The sequence below is a fragment of the Oreochromis aureus genome, linkage group 3 (assembly GCF_013358895.1).
Source record: "Oreochromis aureus strain Israel breed Guangdong linkage group 3, ZZ_aureus, whole genome shotgun sequence".
Taxonomy (NCBI): Eukaryota; Metazoa; Chordata; class Actinopteri; order Cichliformes; family Cichlidae; genus Oreochromis; species Oreochromis aureus.
In genome coordinates this window covers 49,705,565-49,725,772 of record NC_052944.1, presented here as the reverse complement: position 1 = coordinate 49,725,772, position 20,208 = coordinate 49,705,565, and the positions used below count along the sequence as shown (strand labels likewise).

The 20,208-nt window shown below is 38.5% G+C and overlaps 1 protein-coding gene across 4 annotated transcripts; it reads left to right on the top strand.

The window, feature by feature from the left end:
• The first annotated feature begins 1,249 nt into the window (after positions 1-1,249).
• LOC116312532 (myelin-oligodendrocyte glycoprotein-like) lies at positions 1,250-4,471 on the top strand. Of its 4 annotated transcripts, none has more exons than XM_039610493.1 (5): positions 1,250-1,381; positions 2,081-2,458; positions 2,623-2,712; positions 2,803-2,909; positions 2,991-4,471. In XM_039610493.1, the coding sequence occupies exons 1-5, from the start codon at positions 1,294-1,296 to the stop codon at positions 3,036-3,038; spliced, it is 711 nt and encodes a 236-aa protein (XP_039466427.1). In that variant the 5' UTR covers positions 1,250-1,293; the 3' UTR covers positions 3,039-4,471. The 4 variants fall into 4 exon arrangements, with proteins under 4 accessions (XP_039466427.1, XP_031585838.2, XP_039466426.1 ...); XM_031729978.2 differs by having other exon boundaries at positions 2,988-4,471; XM_039610492.1 differs by having other exon boundaries at positions 2,800-2,909.
• Positions 4,472-20,208: the final 15,737 nt, after the last annotated feature.

Here is a 20,208-nt window from a genome sequence, read left to right as displayed (position 1 = left end):
GAATCACAAGACGGGGTGTTTGGCTGACTTTACTTCCTCATACTGAGGAGTTGGAGACAAAGTCAAAGAGGCAAGGTTCAGATGTGCAAAGGAGGGATGCTGAAGATGGAGGAGCAAGTAAAGAGAAGGGCCACAGAGTAGACTGATGGATGTAGTGAAGGTCATGCAGAGGGTTGGTGCGGCAGAGATCAGGTGAGATGGAGGCAGATGATCTGCTGTGGCGACCCCTAGAGGTGGCAGCTGGAAGAAGAAGAAAAAGAACCGAGTTTCAATAACCAAACAAACAAATATGTGAACTGTGGTTCATTTGATCGTGTGACACTTACATAATGGTACAGGAGTGCATTATGGGTCACAGCCATCACAATTTCCTCACGTATAGATTTTAAAACTGGAGTGTAAATAAATAAACATCACACAAATTATTAAAGACATTGCTTTGGTATCTTATGATCTCATGTTTTTATGTTTGCCTTACATTTTACTTCCTAATAAATTATTGGAATGTTCAAAATATCTAGTTAATTTCTAGATGCTATACTGCACACTGCTATGTCACTCATCAATCAATCAATCAATCAATCTTTATTTATAAAGCACTTTTCATACAGAAAAGTAGCACAAAGTGCTTTACATGGTTAAAAGTGGTCCCCCCCCCCCCCACACACACACACACACACTTAAAGAGTAAAATTGGGCTGGGGACACATGAGCCAGGTGAGGAAACACTATCACAGGGAGCCGTCTGCACCGGGAGCCGGTCTCAGACCGCAGCCTCCAGGCTGGGCACGCAGCAGGAGGGAGGCAAAGAAGCCCCCCAGCCAGGCTGAGAGGACCCACGGAGCCCCGGCAGCCACGGTCGATCACAGCCCCGCTGCAGAGAGCCCCCTCCGAGGAAAGACTGGAGATATGACCCAATAAGAATATATACAGGATAAAAAGACAAAATAAATAAGAATAAAATGGATATAATAAATAAGCATAAAATAAATAAACGTTAGGTAAAAGCTAAATTAAAAACTCATGATAACAACACAGCGTCAGTCATGCTGTTTCATGACACTGTGGGAGCTGTGGGACTTTATAAACTGGATAAACTGAAAGTACGTGTTAGGCAACCAGTTACTCAGGAATCATGTTTTTGTGTCGTCATGACGACCAGGGTCACGCCCCATTATGGAAAAGATGACGACATGACGTCTTCATAAGAACGTCTCCATGACAGCCACTCAGCAGTCGCGTTGAAGAACGGAGGAAGTGAGAGTCGCTTTGTCAGTCTGTGGACTTGTTACTATGCGCTGGTACAGCTCGTCTTCTTACGCTTTTAAACTCTGGACTCTAATTCTGTGCTCGGGTTTCGTCTTAATCACACCTGTTCAAGGTAAACCGACATCTTACTTTCAGCTACTCTCAGCTTAAAGCTAAAACTTCACTTTTACTTACATTTTTGGAATTTTGATTAAGCCGAATTCACTGTTAGAACTTTGTCTTTTATATGTGGCACTGATGACAGCTGTCAGTGAATGTCCATAGGCAGACTCCGCACTGATAATGACGTTATCTTTGCCTTCAGTGACTGTATAGAGCTGTAATCTTCACACATATGAAGTGTCCATCGTATATTCGGACAGTAAAAGTGAAATGTTATGATGTATGTATGTTCATATGCAGACAGAGCAGTTAAAATATTCTCAGCAATGCTGCAAACTCTGACATGATACCAAGTAAATGCAGTATTATGGATACATTTAACTTCCAATAGCACCTATTGTACTTTAATGGGAGGGGACTATGTCATGATTTATGATGTGAAGTATTCATAGTTGGTTGGTCCAGAGTTGAAATATTCTCAGCTATGTTACCTTGAGTCATTCCACTTTAAGTTCTTTTATCTCTACCTTTTACCAACATGTTGTGGAGAATAGATGTACACAGTCATTTGAAAATTTCAAAGTGCAGATCAACATTACAATAAAAGCACAGAGACTCGTGGGGCTGTTCATGATCTCCAGGTCTTTGGTGTGTAACTCTACAGGGGTCTGTGGGAGTTCAGGAGGTTTAATTTTCTGCCTGTTTCCAGGTGAGGTTCTGGTGATCGGTTCAAATCTTCCAATCATTGCCGCTCCGGGTGATGATGTCATCCTGCCGTGCCACCTGGAGCCCATGTTCGATGTCCAGGGTCTGACGGTGGAGTGGTCCAAACCCGACCTGAAGCCCGACCCGTCGGACCGGCTGAGCCGAGTGGAGTACGTTCACCTGTACAGGGACAGGAAGGAGGTCCCCGACATGAAGATGGCCTCGTACTTCAGGAGGACGGAGCTGTTCATGGACGACATGAAACACGGGAACATTTCACTGAAGATCCTGAACGTGTCGGAGGAAGACAACGGCAGATACAGATGCTTCATCCCCAAGCTGAGGAGCAGAGTGAAAGCTGCTGTTGTTGAACTTGTAGTCGGTGAGAAGATTTGTTTTGGTGATATTTGTGGTTCCAAACTCGAATTTAAGGACTGATTCAAATTTTGTGTGTTTTGCTACACCATTACAAATTCTCAGTCTCATTTTTATCAGCAGATTATAACACTACTGTTTTTTTTTTTGTTTGTTTTTTTTATCTTTTAGATCCAAATGTTGCTAAAACCTCAACAATGGAACCGCAACATCCCAGAAACTTACAAACTCCAGATCCTCAGGACACGACTCCAACAAACGGTGAGAAAATCCTCCAACTTTTCTCTGCATCATCCCTGTTTGGGTTTTTGTGCATTTGTGGTGACCTTCTTGTCTTTTCTAAATCAGCAGGTCGATCCAGGGTCGCTGTGGTCGTCGTTGTCGTCACCTTATTATCAGTTGTGGCTGTCGCTGGTTTTGCTGCATATTTCTCTCACCGCATTTTTCAGAAACTAAAGGTAAGAAACAAACAAACAAACACAAACATGTTGTTATTCTTGTGTCATCAGACTGACTCATTATTCTACTTCTTTCAGCAGAAGCATCCAAAGGATGATGAGACACAAAAACAACCACTACAAGTATAGCTAGATTGGGGTTGGATTCAAACCATCAACCACAGGGTGACACTCGGGCCAGCAGCACTGAGATCATCATAAGGTCACTTCTACAAAGATTGTGAGCCTGATTTGAACTTTGACCCCAGCTGAAGACTCGAGCCTCGTCCAGTTTATTTATCGAGCTCATTTCCACACAAAGAAAGTGTAGAACAAGGAAACCCAGAGTGGAAGATCAGAGGATGTAAACAGGAAATATTTCTTACAGAAGTCTTCAGTCAGAGTGGCTGCTGTCAGACTCTGGAGGATCTGCTTGGAAACATCAAGCAGTGAAACTGATGGATTTCCTCCTTCAATACAAAACTGTGAAGTTCAGCCTGGAGAAGAAACACTCCTCTGCCTCACTGTCAGCATGTTTAATGAATATTTATTTAGTCTTTACCTCACTGGTTAAGGTGCACTTAAATCTTTCAGTGACACCTCAAAGTGTCTCTGATGGACAAATTAAAGGGTTTAAATCCTCCCTGATCATCACTGTGCTGGACTGACATGAATCATTGCCAAACCTCAGCAGGGCTGGAAGGTTTTTCATAGCATTAAAGAAAATATCCATGAACATGGACATTTGTGACACAGCTGATGTGGAAAGATGGAAATAAAACATTAAAACTGTGTTGGAGACACACAGATTGGAAAATCACCAGTTGACTTTGAAGTAACATAAACAGGATTTATGGAGCTCATACTCAGCACTCCTTTGTTGTACTGACCTCACTGTAAGAATGCAAACTTTGTTAGTACAGTTTGTGAGCTCTGACTGTTTTTGTTACTTCACATGTTTGTAGTCTTTGTCTACCATCTTTAATGTCTCAGAAAAACTGAACTATAAGCTGAACACTTTAAGTAACTGCTGCACTTTATAAACACAGAAAAGAAGCTGATTTATACTCTAGATTTTTAAAGCTACAACTAATTTATTACATTTACTGTGAAACTTCCTGCTGGTTGGGACTCGATGTTCAGACTTTAACGTCATAGTCTGATTTGTGACTGTCCTCAGTTTACAGGTGTAAAATGTTAAAACACTAATGTGTTTATTGCTGCTTTCACTGCCTTTAAATCAAAGTCACTCTTTAGCTCACAGTCAGATGAGTGTGTGATGAAACAAGCTTAAACTTAACCACGAGAATAAAAACATTAAATACTGACCTGAAAGAGTTTCTTGGATTCTCTGGTTTTTAAGCCTCTTCTTGACATTTTGTTACAATTTGTGTGTTTTCTTGTTTTTACAACTATTACCTCGTCCTATTAATTAATATAATTGGTTTATATAAGTTATTCATTTATTGTTGTCATGTGTCGTTTTCTGTTTGCATTTGATGACGTTCAAACTGTTGAACCAAATTACCCGTTTAAAAACTTTTGTTTTTTGTGTTTCACACATATTAAAATGATCCACAGAGTTTACTGTTGTTGTTCCATGTTCTTCAATAACATCAGTATTCGGTGAACACGGTGACTGAAATCAAATAAATCGGTAACTGTTCGTCATCACTGTGTCTGCTGTCTGTTTCTTCTTCAGCTCTTCATCACACTCTCATTTCACTGATTTGTTTAAAAGTACTGCTGAAAACTCATTTTATATAGGTTAGTGACCTGTCCCCATGAGTTTTCAGGCATTTCTGAGACTCAAAGTGTGGTTTTAGTGTCAGGTATTTGGGTTAAGCATTCATTTTAGATGGTTAGTGTAAGTGGCGGGGGAAACATTATATCACTTGGGTATGTGTTTGAGGACTTTGGTAATTGGTCAGAAGGACCAAAGCAAACATTCAGAAAATTTCTGACTTTAACATGTATGATGTAATAAACCTGATATTAATTATGCTGTGATTGACAAACACAGAATCACAGAGCTATCATATATCAATCATATGTGATTGAGTTAAAAAGAAGTCATGAGAAACATTGTTGTGTGTTGTAATCATAAAGAGAAGCAGTGTATTGATGTCATGTTAAAGTGTATTTGTGACTGAGCTGATGAGAGAGAGAGAGTCACGCTGAAGTGCAGTAGAGCTTATAACTGGATGTAACCAGCGTAATGAAGTGATCTTAATGTTTAACCTTTGCTTCAAATCATGCCATAAATATCACATCAGTTCATCATGAGTGATCTGGGATAGAGTCACGTTCAGTCATGTAATGACATCGTGTTTGATCATAGTGGGGACGCCCACAGCGAGACTTAATTACTGGGAGTGAGGGGGATTCCCTCCCCTCTGGTCTACCTGCCCCTTCTTCTGCTTATGAACCCAGGTGGAAAGACCCCCACATTCCCCACTTCTGATTTTTAGCTCTGCTTCTCAAAACAGTCCTGAGCTCAAGCAGCAATAAAATCACACTTTCACTTTCAGCAGAGGGGGCGCTGCTTCAGGGGATGATCAGGATCTCATTCTATTTCTCCTTTTTATTCACTTTTTAACCTGTGTGGACTTTTAACAGCAGCAAAAATTCCCCAAATTTCATTCTTTTAGCCTAAAATTTGACAAAAAACACATAAAAAAGGAAACTATTTTAAACATTTATACTGTTGGTGCTTCAGATGTTTGTACATCGAGGCTTTTTTGACCTGGATCTATGGAGAAGGATGTTAGATCCATCCATTAGCACTGATTCCGTCATGACAGCAGTTCTGTGTTTGTTTAAGTGCTTTTAATTATTATGTTTAATTACTGTCACACTGTAAAATATAACTTGTTGTTTCAACTTAAAAATATGAGGTAAAGGGCTGCCTTAAAATTTTAAGTTAAGTCAAGAAATAGAGTTTGTTCTTATAACACAACCAATTGTTATCTTAATGAAAAATCACATGTTGTCTAAACTTTCGTCTTAGTTTAGTTGACTGAGATTTGTTAGTCAGTTCAACTCCTTTAATTGTCATTTTTACTTGGGAAAACCCTTTCAGCTAAATTAAAATAATCTATTGTTTAAACTCTTGTCCTAGTTCAGTTGACTTGGGTTTTTTAGTTAATTCAAATACTTTAGTAGTTCTTTTAACTTAGGAATCTATTTTAGCTTAACTAACATAATCTGTTAGCTAAGTTGATTTAAGTTTATTAATTAACTGATCTCCTTAAGGTAGCTGAGTGAACTTGTAAATCAGTTTCATTTTAATTATCAGAGTTGATTGACTGGATGTAAAGAAAATGTGTATTGAACATCTTAAGTTTTTTTTTTTTTTTTAGCTTTCTAACATCCATTTCAGCAAAACTACCTGTTAGGTTTATCTTAGATCTCAGGTTTAAATATCTACATTCCTTTAAATTAATTTTCTGTTGTTTACAGAAAAAAATAAAAAACCACAGATTCCATTAAAGTCTATCTGATCATTTCATACAGAAAGTTTGTTTTAAGAACATGACAAGACAATTACTCATGAGCACCCAACATTCACCATTTATTGTGCCATCTTAGTCATCTGAGAAACAGAAAAATCAGTGACGTAGCTCATCAGGCTCACAATCCATCAAAACTCAAAGGCTGCTCCCTGTGAAACAATAAATTTGAACTTGGTCTTGAGCCCAGTTTGGGTGAAGATTAAATCCTGACCAATACTCTAGGAGCAGTAGTGATTCTTGTGAAGTAACAACATAAAGTCTGCATTAATGTAATGTATCAACGGGACACTTGCTATTTTAGAAAAGTTATTCTTTACATTTGCAAAATTTTTAAACTTCATTGTGCTCAGTCACACCTGTTAGCATAAAACTTGAAATATTAAAATAGTACAAAACTTTTGATAAGTGACAGTAAAGATCAGTTTATAACAACTAAGACATCAAACTCTTGTATGTGTCTTCGTTTACAATTGCAACAAATTCCACAGAACCAATATCTCTGAAAATGAGCGCATGCTTCTGAAACATTTGATAAGATGGATATTTCAGAAACATCAGTTTGTTTTGCAATTGAGCAGACTCAAAGGAAAAACTACTGACTTGCATGAGATAAGCATCTGCAAAGTCCACCATTATATTGTTGTTCACATAAGCTTCTTAAACCATGAACAAATTGTCTAATCTGGAATGTAAAGTGTAGTCATTTAGTGACATACAAAAGTGAGAATGAGAACTTGCAAGAATAAAAAACAAACCGTAAAATAAAAACTGTCCTTAACACTAAGGCAATTGTATGCTGTGAGCATACAATTACAGTTCTGCATGGCTTTCTGCAAGAGTCTGTTTCTTAGACCATGCACTAGTGAGATGCACTGCCTTCCATCAATGTTCATTAGGATGTTCTGAATGACTTCAAAGATGTCCTTAAGTTCCTTTGGATAGTCTATGTTGAAGGCAAAAGAAGGCCCATCAGCATGGAAATGGCACTTGAGACATTCCTCAGATTAGACAGGATTACTGCCGCCTCAAGGACAACCAACACATCGATGATGTCTTCTTCTTTCACCATCGCAATGCCAACTTTCATCCTCTTAGAAAACGTGTCTTCAATACCTGTCGGCTATAAAAGGGTTCAAAGACAAAAAAAAAAAAAATTACACAATTACAATTACACAATATCCCTTGTGCTTAATAATTCATGTCTTTCCAAAGAAGAGCCATACTGATGCTTTGGATGATGGTGATTGGCTTTGGGTAACACTTATTAGTTGTTAAAGTTTTTCAGAATGAGATATGCACCCCCATGTTACAAATCCATTTCTTGCTTTAAACAAAGACCATGTTCATAAATAACTGAGCATGTCTTCAATTGCAGAATTCAAACAAAATTTTCAATTTAAATGGTAAATGGCTCAGATTTGTATAGCGCTTTACTAGTCCCCTAAGGACTCCAAAGCGCTTTACATTCAGTCATTCACACACATGGGTGGATGACTGAATCGTGACTCAAGAGTTGACAGTTAGCCTTATAATCGGAAGGTTGCCGGTTCGAGCCCCGGCTCCGACAGTTTCAGTCGTTGTGTCCTTGGGCAAGACACTTCACCTGTTGCCTACTGGTGGTGGTCAGAGGGCCCAGTGGTGCCAGTGTCCGGCAGCCTCGCCTCTGTCAGTGCGCCCAGGGCGGCTGTGGCTACAATGTAGCTCGCCATCACCAGTGTGTGAATTTAAATCTACTTATGCTAAATATTGGCTGTGCTCTAAACCAAATCTGGCTGAGAATACATGAAATGTGCAAACTGCAGCTACACTACAGGATCAGATTATGGCTCCATAGACAATGCTTCTTTAATCAGTTTATTGATTAAAGTTTATTTTCCCCTCTATTAACAGCATGAAAAAGAGCATATAGACATGGCTGAACAGGTTGCATAATTGGCACTGAATATCAACATCCACCTTTACCCAGCTGCCCAATGACTCTGGGCCAGTAACCTTTAATTGCTTACCCAGTCTACACAGTCTCTTTTCCAGGGTCCAGGACATTTCACCAAAGTATTGCCCCCACAGCTGTAGCCGCCACTGCAGCCCCTTAAATATCCTAATATCTCTGCCATTACAATATACAATGTCAGAAATCAAACGTAAAGCTGAAGTGAACAGTACAGCAGCGAAATGTCAAAGACCCTGGTGAAGAAATGAATAAACACAAGACACTAATAATATCAATCCTAGCTTGCCAGTTAGTTTCTCTGAAACCCAGACCAACTCCAGTGTCAAAGATCTTGTAATAATACATTTGGTGAGGAAAAAGTACATATGTTATCATGTGGCATCTATTGTTTCATAGATGCCACATGTTTAATTTAAAATTCACTGTGGTGCTGTCATTATTAAATTTACTAAAAGAAACAATGCTAACCTTCACAGTCTTGAAAGTGTGTGAGGGATCTTCCTTTAGAAAATTAGGTCCTCTGTCCTCTTCCTTTGTGTAGGGCTCTGGTCAAAGAAGTCAAAAGAAAACAAAAACACTTTTTAAACAGTGTTTATAAAGCATGTAGACAGCTCCAAATTCACAGCTTTTTGATGCATAATTCCATCAATATATGATTATCATTGGAGATTTTGAATCAGGCTTATCAGGACATTCAAGTAGAATATGATATCCAACCTACCACCAATATACATAGATTCTGTAAAAGTTACCACACTAAATGTCCGGTTGTGAAATATGATGACAGACTTTACTTATCAGCTTTCTTTCAATGAGTTCATCAGTTGAACTGGATAACCTAAAACTTAAACAAAGGATTAGATTTCGCAGTTGAACACTTACATCATCACCGAAGCATCTTATGAGCCTAGTTAGCCCTCCTATGCCGCTCTTGATTTTGAACAGCTCCACGAACCTCTCCATAATGGTCAAGCACAGCAAAAAGGAACCCTTTCAGGTCAACAGATGTAAGACAGGCAAATTCTGCTTCAACCTGAGCAATAGAAGAAGAGGGGTGGAGAGTACAGGCAGAATAAAAAAAAGATTCTTTGAGACCCAAATTTAAGCAAACAGTCATCTGAGGCCCATTAGAGAAAACACAAACACACAAAAGCAAACAAACAAAAAGATGCACTTTACCTGCCGTTCAGCGAACAAGGAAGTTCAGAGAACAATAAGGTCTGTCTCGAAATCTTTTAAAGTAGAATGATTGTGAAAATGACTTATGTGATGTAAAACTTTAGTAAACGTGCGATTAAAAGAACACTGAGTAAAAGGACAAGTAACAATTTCCTTATTCCTCAGATGTTTACCTTGATGAGCAATACTGGTTTAGTCCAACTGCCTCATTAAAGTTACACAATAGGCTTTTTACATTAAAGCCAGCAAGTCCATTACATACTCCCTTTTTAGATCTGAAATACTGTGCAGATTCTGTGTATATGTAGTGGACAGCAATTTACCCAAAAGAGCGCAAGTCCACCTCATTTAAATGACAAAGACAGATGTGATCATCTAGACCTGTGAAAATAAATTAATGACAAACTTGCAGTTATGGATGTTATTACAACCACAAGAACCTAAACAGTCTGCTCCATTGCTTTTGTTAATGAATCATTTGTTGGTAACACGTCTGAATATTTAGTTTATGCCACCTGCATGTGATCATCAATAGTGCCATATTACTTCTTAAGAAGTACCCTGACACTACAATCTTTATATCATTTGTTCTACAGAGCTATTAAGTTACAATATAATCTGTGGTGTTTCCAGTATGACAAAATGCACAAATTGTAACTTACCATTTGACTCCACTGACAAAAATAAATCCCCAGCATCAAGTTTGGCTTCACAGACCTAAAATAAGTAAAATAAAAATATATGTTATAATTATATTGTTTTCGCCATTTATTCATGTTTGCTAATTTTCTGCAAAAAAAAAAAAAAAAAACTTCTGCAGTATACCATGCCAAAAATCAGTGTCTCTGATGCCAATTATTTTATCACTACAGCTCTTTTAGTATGGAAACTCACACAATCTAGTCATACTGATCACAAGAGTTCAAAAATAAGTCAAAATAGTGAGCTGTTGTTAAGCATAAAGCATTTCAGGGTAACAAATAACTGCACAATAGAATTAAAGCAAAAAATAAACACACTGGAGGACTATCTGATAAAAACTAATATAATGCTGGTTTGTAGACCATATTTTGTCTCAGTCCTCAGTGCACTCTTGCAGCTTAGCATGCAGCAGTTAATAACAACTTAAGTGATTACATAGGGGTAAACAGATGACAACAAGCATCCGAGTCCTGCCAAAAGTTCTTTTGAACCCAGTCAGTTATTGGAAATATTGCCAAAATGAACTTCCACCAAAATACAACAGCCTGTGAACTTGAAAGAAATTTACAAGTACAGAGACAATATGAAATAAGCTTTATTAATTAGCTGAGTTAGCTTGCTAATATCGCAACAGTGGTTGAGTGCACAACCTTAAAGCTAGCGGCACAATACTTGTGATTTGGTCAGTGCCACATTAAACCCATAAAAAAGGCCATATGTCAGTTTATTAGCTCATGTTTGGTCATGACATACAAGCTGGACCTTGTCCGCTAAAGCTACATTAGCTAAAGCAAACATTTCGGTAAAAGAGAAAACACACATCATGCCATAGATTCAAAACATGTTCCAACTTTTGTAGCTCTCTTTCCTTATAGTTATAACCAATGTTACTCACCTTGAAAGCATATTCCAAAGAAGACGATTAGAAAACGTCCAAGTAAAGTGAGCATGTCGTTAACCGCCAATTCCCCATGATGCACCTCGGTAGCAGTCACGTGAGGCAGTTTTGAATCCTGCTGTGCTCAACTTACCCACATTGTCAAGTTCACATAAGTTGCTGATTTAGCTGGACATGAGTTTTCAAGTTAGCTTTTTTGGTGTAATTGGGACGTTTTAACTTATAATTCTATGTTATAACAACAACTTCAGTCATCTATCGTCAAACTGATATAGAATAATATGTTGAAATAACAAACATCTAGAATTACATTTTACAGTGCAGAGACAAACTTCAGGAAAAGCAGTGCAGGTGTTACAATAACAGCAACTTCCTGAAAGCAGTTCAATACAAATATAAATAAGTAAAAAAAAATAATTATGAATTAAACTAAGTTCACCGAGTCTCAATAAACTTGATTATCGACGTCTCATCGGGCAAACACTAAAAATAAATGTAACACACACACACAGATTGGAGGTCTCACCAACCGTCTCAGCTGTGGGGAAAAAATGAAAACTAATAAAACTCTAAAAGATCATTTATTAGTACAATAATGATAAAAATAGAAGGATAAACAGGCCAGTGTCACACTAACAAAAGGAATAAAACTCACAGTCCAAGTCCAGAGCCAGCTACACCATGAGTCACACTTTACATGTAGATCTGTCCTCTAAGACCCACCATCATGTAAGTAGAGTCACCCCGGCCTCAGCAAACCAACTCTGTGTACAAAGTGTGTGTTACACTGTAGTGAAAGCTGTGGGGAAAAAAGCAGAAGTAAAACCAGGTGATAGAAAACACAGAAAAGTATCAGTTGTGGTTTTCATGTTGGACCTTTTAAAAATATTTGGCTTTTCTGTTCCTGTTTCTTTGCTCCTGGTGAACTTCTCAGCAAAGGTGATCTGAAGAAGATGCCTGTAAACGTCATTAATGATGGACAAAGTGAGGCTTGAAACCATCTGACAGAGACACCTCCTGGCCAATGTGGGCATCACATCTTGATGATGCTATTCTGTGACATAGTGACACAGAAAAGCTCTGCACAACTCCAAACAACACTACTTATTATAAACTATCAATAAATATGATCAACACATGTTTTGGAGAAATCCTCCTACAAACAATGAAAGACAAATATGGAGGCTGTGACTGTAGGCACTGTTTTCTCCCTCTGGTAACATTTATGAGGCTGTTTCAGTTGCTTAGTAACTCAGTGCAAGGTCCAACGGAAACAGCCCATAAATAAAGTATACTGAGCAAACACTGCTGTGTTTACTGTGATAACCAGGCAGGTTTTTCGCTGTGTTTTGGATTCAGCCAGCTTTGTTTTTTTCTGCCACCTTGCTCACAGCCTTGGTGGGGGGGACCCTCAAAGCTTGGATGTGATTGGTTGACTTTAAGCTTTCTGGGATTTAGTGTCATCAGGTTTGTTCTGCACACTATCAAGGAAAGCTTAGTGTTGGCTTTTATTTTCAAATAATTCAAAGATAAGTATTTAAAAAAAATAAATGCCTAAATGTCTTTTCCTTCTTTAAAAGAGGCAAATTCTTTCCAAGTTTAGCTTTTTATCATCTTTCATGTCTCTGCAGCTTCCAGTCATATTCACATTTTTACATTGAATGCCTTTTAAACCTGAGCAACACCTGAACCTGAAGGATTTAATCATGTTTCAGTAATGCAGAACTTTTTAAAAACACAAGTGATGCACAAATCCCCCAAACACCGTACAGTCATTCTGTAACAACAACAACAATTTTAATAATAAATAAATAAATAAAGCTAAGAACACAGTACTTTAATTCTGAGTTAGAAGTCAATGAATAAAATGAGTTTTGCAGGTGTTTTAGAAACAGCAAATGTGAGTTTCTCAGTGTGTTGTTGTTGTTTTAAACAACATTTTCTGTTTAAAGTAGAAAAAGAGAACAGTCCGGAGTCAAAGCTGAACATTTCTGCCTCTTTTATTTTCCCCCTTGAAACCAGGAGCGCTCTCTCTCTTGCTGATATAAGTCAGTGGAGCTCACTGTGTTTCTCTCAGCTATATGACAGTAAGTATTCCAATATTTATTGTCTTATCGCCTCTGTCAGTGCGCCCCAGGGTGGCTGTGGCTACAATGTAGCTTCCCATCACCAGTGTGTGAATGTGTGTGTGAATGGGTGAATGACTGAATGTGTAAAGCGCTATACAAATACAGGCCATTTTACCATTTATTTGTTTACACTCTGTGTTTAACTCGTTTAAACCCACAAACGTGATCGTAAACAAAACTTTTATTTATGAGGTTTTAAAATGTTGCTGAGAGATTTTTAAAGCATTTTTTCAGTAAATACTTTAATATTATAATATGAAGAAATAAGTGTATGCAGTGTCACGTGCTTGGAGTACTGTCACATGACCAGAGCTGTTTACTTCCTGTTCTTCGAGAAGGTGGATGTCCGCGTCGAAGCTCCCAAAGAAAAGGTCAGTAAAGGACGTTAAAATACACGGAGGGCAAATATTTTTGTTACACGTGATTTTTATGGTGTCTGCAGTAATGTTATACTCATCTGTGATTACTCGAAGTTGTGTTTGCAGCTTGAGTTTAGTGTTAACCACAGTAGTTCGTTCGTTACGCTGTATTGTTCTGGTGGGGACATGGTGTGTTTGATTCATGGCACAGAAACACAGAGGAGCGAGCCCTGATGTTTATTGTAAATTTATAAAAATCATTTTAATGAGCAGAGCTTTGCTCTCTGCACACAATACTGACATGTGACACACTGCGGGTGGAGAGGTGAGTGGGTGAAACGATGACCCTGCAGATTTTAGTCAGAGACGTTCAGACGTGTTTTTCTATTTTAAAGATTGAAAATGTTAAATTCCTGAGTGAATCGTGATGTTTATCTGCTGTTCCTGAATCACAGCTCTGATCGGACCGAGCCTGAAACAGAATCAGGATATGATGAAACTTACTCTCTCTCTTTTGTTATCGGTGCGAAAAATTACAACAACATGTATGTTTGAGTCTCGAACCTTGAATAGAAAAGTGAGACGATCCCTAAACGTTGATTTTGTTCATCTGAACGTTTTCAGTAGGAGAAAAATTTCATCACTCATCCAACTGACTTCTTCAGTCTCAGCTGACTGCAGGTTTCTTATAAACACCTTATAAGGTTGAGGAAACCAGGTTGGGGCCACCGTGTCCGTGGGGATGCAGTTTCCTCTGTGTTGTAGCCTCTTCAAGACATCCAGTTTATGCTCCAGAGGGTGATGAGCGTCAAACTTTAAATACCGATCTGTATGTGTTGGTTTACGGTACACATCAGCTTTTAGATGTCCCTGATTACTGATGGAAATCTCACAGTCTAAGAAGGCTAACCTGCCACTTTTCATATCCTCCCTGATGAATTTGACGTGTCGGTCCACCGAGTTAATGTGATCCGTGAATTGTGGTACGTCCTGAGATTTGATTTTCACCCAGGTGTCATCCACATACCTGAGCCAATGACTTGGTGGTGATCCAGGGTAGGATAGCACCGCCCTCTGAGATAACAGCAGGGTTAGAGAGTCAGTGTCTGTGCCAATAACGTTCAAGGTTCTTTATTATCTTTATTATAACAATCCAAATAAAGTCATTTATGAGACTGAGATTGGCTTCCTGTGATAGTGAGAGTGATAGTATGAAAGCATGCAAACGCCGCCCTGAAACTTCCATTACATCACCAGGTTACTCCTATTTATAAACAATGATAATGTCATCAAGTGAATCAGGAAATGACTGAGTGAGTTTACAGTGTTTATGCTGTGACAACTAACTGTGGTCAAATGGGCTACTCACTCGCTCTCTGTTTGTCACGTGACTAGTTAAGTGAGGTTGACAAGGTACGCACCTGTACGTTAATTGCAGGGTGGCGCCTGCTCAGCCACGTAGGTTTCCTCCCGTTCATTCCTCCTTTGCTTCCTGAAAGCAGCATTACAAGCGGATATATCATCAGGATAAATAGGATGGATTTGGTCGGGCTACACCACAGCCACAGGTAGGCTGCATGTTTGTCCCGCGATTCTTTTGTTTTTCCTTTGGACGTTTGAGTTGTATCGTGACACATTTGTAGCGTGGCTTTTTTATTCCTTTTTGACTCCAGCTGTCGTGGAGAGAGGTAGTTGTGGTATTTAAGCAGATTCAGTATAGCGACTTCAGCCCTGAGGTAAGCAGCCTGACTGCTAACTAGAGAAGGTTAAGAGCTAAATGCATTTTTCAGGATCTGTCTGCTGCTATGAACCTCTCCTCAGCGGTTTGTGTTCCAGCCTAATTGAACTATAGAAACTCGTGTAGCAGCCGCTGTTTTTGGACCCTGCTGTCTTGTCCCAGTTGATTTTATTTTTATTGGTTTCATTTTCTTTCACTTTGCCTTGTTTTATTTAGTTTATTTGTGGACTGTTGTTTATATTTGTATTTTAACCACTGTAACCAGTATAGATCACTCTTCACACGAGTGGTGTTTGACTTTAAGCTCGTGTTTGTGTGTGTGTCGACCAGCAGCGCCCATCATAAAGGTGTTACCAGTGTTTGTTTACATGGTTCTCCCTGCGTAGTGAAGCAGGAGGGAATCCCTCTGATGACATCAGACATGTAAAAGATGTTTATGAAAGCGTGTGAGAGGTCATGTGGAATGACTGACACTCCCAGGGACAGGTCAGGCGATAGGTCATGAGTTTATGACCAGTTTCAGACTGAACTGTTTTTCTGGGTCACTGACTCACTCTCTCACTGCAGTTTTTATTTTTCTGTAGTAGTTTCTATTATTTTCACTTCAGCTGGAAACATTTGATTTGTTCAACATCAGCTTGATTTAAGCTGCTAAATCTAAAAGAACTGTGGGTCAGTAATAACTAATCCATCAGTGTATCCTGTGTTTGCACCGTAAACATCTGACTGCTTGGCTGCAGCAGGAGAGGACTCCTTCAACCTGACGACAAAAGATGACCTCTCACCTTTATCATTAACACACTGAGACTGTATCAGTCCCACTCCCAGTGACAATTCCACAGTTATCACCTGACTTAAATGATTTATGATCAACTTATTCATTGCTAACATGTTTATGAGCCATTCATGATTAAAATATGTGATGTTACAGTATAGCTACATGTGTCAGTGTTCTGTTTCCTCACAGTGTTTCCAGCTGTGTTCACTTTATCTGCAAATTTTCATGGGTTCACACAACAGCTGGATTCAAACATGTAAATCCAGAAAACTGTTCCAGTAATAAAGTAAACACACAGAACTGCTGCTGAAAATAAAGTGAACAGGATTCTTTTGACACTTAAGATTAAAAAAAATAAATGTAGCAGGGAAAGATTCGACTGGATGAGAGCACAGATCTACTAAGACCAGAGGAACGAGCTCTGTCACTGTTTGTTCAGTGTTTACTTTTTTTGGTGAACAAGGAAGGAGCTCCCTCCTGTCTTTCATTCCTAGTTCATTCCTTTTGCTGACGAAAAGGAATGAACTATAAATAACAGAGCTATAAATAACTCACATTTCAGAAACTACGTCACAATAGTCTCTCCCAGTGAAGGATGCAGATAGTTATTGTGTAACACAGTTTGTTCATGACTTTTGAACTCCAGTAATAAACCTGCTGTGTTATATTTAGACTCAAATAATATTTAAAGATGCTGCTTAAATGGCACAAAATATGCAAAAGTGTGATTCTGAATCTTCTCTGCTGAGCTTTGAAAGTCATAAAACTGAGTATCTGAGTGAGTTTTTATGTCCTTCCCTCTGAAAGTACGAGGTTTCACTTCCTGTGTGGCAGTAATGTCAGTGTACGAGACAGCTGGGTTCACTTTATCTGCAGAACAGAACAGTTCACGTGTTACACAACAGCTGGACTCAAATCCACATAAGTGTGTTTCAGTAATAATGTGGAAGGAATCGTAAAACTGCTGCTGGAAACAAAGCAAACAATGAATTTGGGTCAAAGATCTTGACCAGGTGTTGGTTGGTGGGTGTTCCAACAACCAACACCCATCATAAAAGTGTTTCCTGTGTTTGTTTACATGGTTCTCCCTGCGTAGTGAAGCAGGAGAGAATCCCTCTGATGTAATGTTTATGAAAGCGTGTGGAATGACTGACACTCTCAGTGACAGATCCACTGAGAGTTATCGCCTGACCTGAGATCATGAGTTCATGACCAGTTTCAGATTGAACTGTTTTTCTGTGTCGTTGCTTTACAATAAAGCGCCTTCAGACGACTGTTGTTGTAATATATATATATACATACAAGGTTGGTGGTTTGATCCTTGGCTCCTCAAATCTCTATCCTGCAACACACTGACCCTGATGCATCCATCAGAGTGAGACTGTTAGAAAGATAAAAAGCTCTTGAGTATAGAGGAAGTTTCTGTATGACTGGATGAATGTTGTATAAAGTGCTCTGAGTCTCCAGGAGTCTCTGTTAAATAAGAATCGGTCCACTGATCATACAGATCTTTTGCTGGAAACATACTTAACATTAAGGCTGATTCTTCTCAAACTGATCAGATGTTGAAATGCTTTTTGTGACCATTTGTTAACCATGAATCTAAATGTAAAATTTTTGGTTCAAATCGGGTGAAGGTAGAATATCAGGGATGGAAAGCTCAAAACAGACGTTTTGCAAGAAGTGACTTGATCCTCACTTGAGCCCATTACTCACACACTGATCCGGCATAAAGAATATATTTACACTGCTAAACACTCAGATTTCATGGCAAATACGTTTCCTTTTCCTTTTTTATTCCCTTTGACATCTGCTACAAATATCTCATAAACAGGAGGCAGGTTCACTAAAACTACAGACTCACACATCACGTCAGTGTTACAGCGAACAGCATCCACAGCACAGTTAAGGTTCTTCTTGGTTCAGAGGTCGCTCAGCAGAGGATGATTTAAAACATTTTTGGTCCACCTGTGTGATTGGTCAGAATTAGCCAATGAAAGTAGGTCAAATGTTACCTTTTTGTAAAGAAGACATTAGGTTGAGTAAACACACCAGCCTTTCTCTGCATCATTTCTTTTGGGGGTTTTGTGTATTTGTGGTGACCTTATTTTCTTCATCAGCACATCGATGCAGGGTCTCTGTGGTCGTCGTTATCTGTCGCTGGTTTTCTGCACATTTCTTTCGCTCTAAAAGTGAGAGTAAGTATGTTGTTGCTGCTTGTGCAATCAGACTGACTCATCATTCACTTTGTTTGTCTGTATAAACTTTATTGTGCCGTCAGTGATTCATTACATCACTTGTTTCATTGTCATTGTTAAATTTTATTTGTTTATTTCTGTTCCATGTTTGTAGTTTTTGTACTTCTGTTGTGTTTCAGGGATATTTAAATGCACTACAGGTGTATTCAGCTGAGTTTGATTCATAAAGTGAAAACATCAGCTGAAAGTCAAATCACATGTATTATTAATCTGAATTTTTTTTTAAAAAGATCAAACACAGCTGATTTTATTGTTTGTTTGTTTGTTTGTTTTTTTTACCCAAAATGTTCTTTACTGTACAGTCACAGCAAAAAGGTTGCCGGTCAAAATCCCAGCTGGGCTCTTTCTGTGGGGAGTTCGTGTGTTCTCCAGTTTCCTCTTTGAAGATGTGCTTATTGGGTTCATCAGTTATTCTAAACTGGATGTGAGGAAACTAAAGTGGTTGAAGTGTTCAGATTAAACTGTTGCATGAAGATAAAATCTGACTTGTGGTTAGAAACACTTTGGAGGGCAATAAGACTGAAATCAAAGCAGAGCTCATGTGATCCACCTGAACTGCCATTTTTGTTACTGATCATTATGGATGATAATTATAAGGATTTGTTATGATACAGCAGTGAGGACAGAGTTTAACAGCTATAATGGTTTTACATGGTCATAGAATAAATTAAATGTTTTTCCCATTTTCACGTTTGATCAAATATATTTATATCATCATAGAGCTGTTATGTTTTCAGGTAAAATAGGACGTGATGTTATGTGAAACATGTGTTTGTTTCCTTTAAAACATGAACCAGAGTATCAGGAGATTCATTAAAACATAACATCTATAAATACTCATACTTAATAATCTGACCATCATTCTCTGCATCACTCAAAAGTTAGAGCCCAACACACTGCAGACGCTCAGAGGTCAAACGAGACATAATAGTTTAAATCATTTTACAGAGCGTTCTGTATGATGATAATACGGTCACACTTGTAAGAGTCACAGTTTCATCAGAGGTTATGAGGCTTTTTGTCAAACCTCCACCAGTAAATCATTAATTTGACTTAATGGTTTCAGATGTAGGCTGAGGTTCCTCTAAGCTCACAGCAACTTCCACCGCTTCCTCCTGTAAATCACCTCTGTCTGTTTTAAATCAGAGAAGTTCCTGTTAGAAAAAGCTGCTGAACTGATGAGAGATGAAGCACGTTTACTTATTTTATACAAACTGATGCCTCGTGTTGTCTTACGCAGGATTTACAGTCCAGCTGATGGAGCGCTGTCGCCCTGCTTCAAGACAAACTTATAATAAAACACTTTTTTTTTTTCTGAGTAAGTTTTTTTTTTAATTTCCAGAGCAAATTTTCTTATTTCAACTTAGTTTTTATTGATCATTTTTATTCAATTTTATGACTTTCAGTCTAGTTTTATGTCTTTTAATCATAATCATTTAGTGATGTATAGAGTGCAAATGTCAGAGACAAGATTTAGGTAAACCAGTGCATGTGTTACAGTAAAAACCCACTGAAGTTTATTTCACTATTATAATCTTGGATTGTCCAGGCCGGCTGTGGTGACATTAATTCTCAGTAGAGGCAGTGGCCAAAAGTAGTGGTTGCTACATGCAGTCTGTGCTACATGTGAGACGCGTGTGCTGGATGAGGAAGTGAGAGTTTATTCCTGTTAAACTTTGCTGTCATTAATGCATCATCTGCTTCCAGTGAAGCACAGACTGTAAACAGCTGCAGAAACAGCATGTTCATATTGTTTGAGCTTCTGTGGAGCTAATTGATGTTGTTATTGGGAATTCATCCATTACGAGTCCTG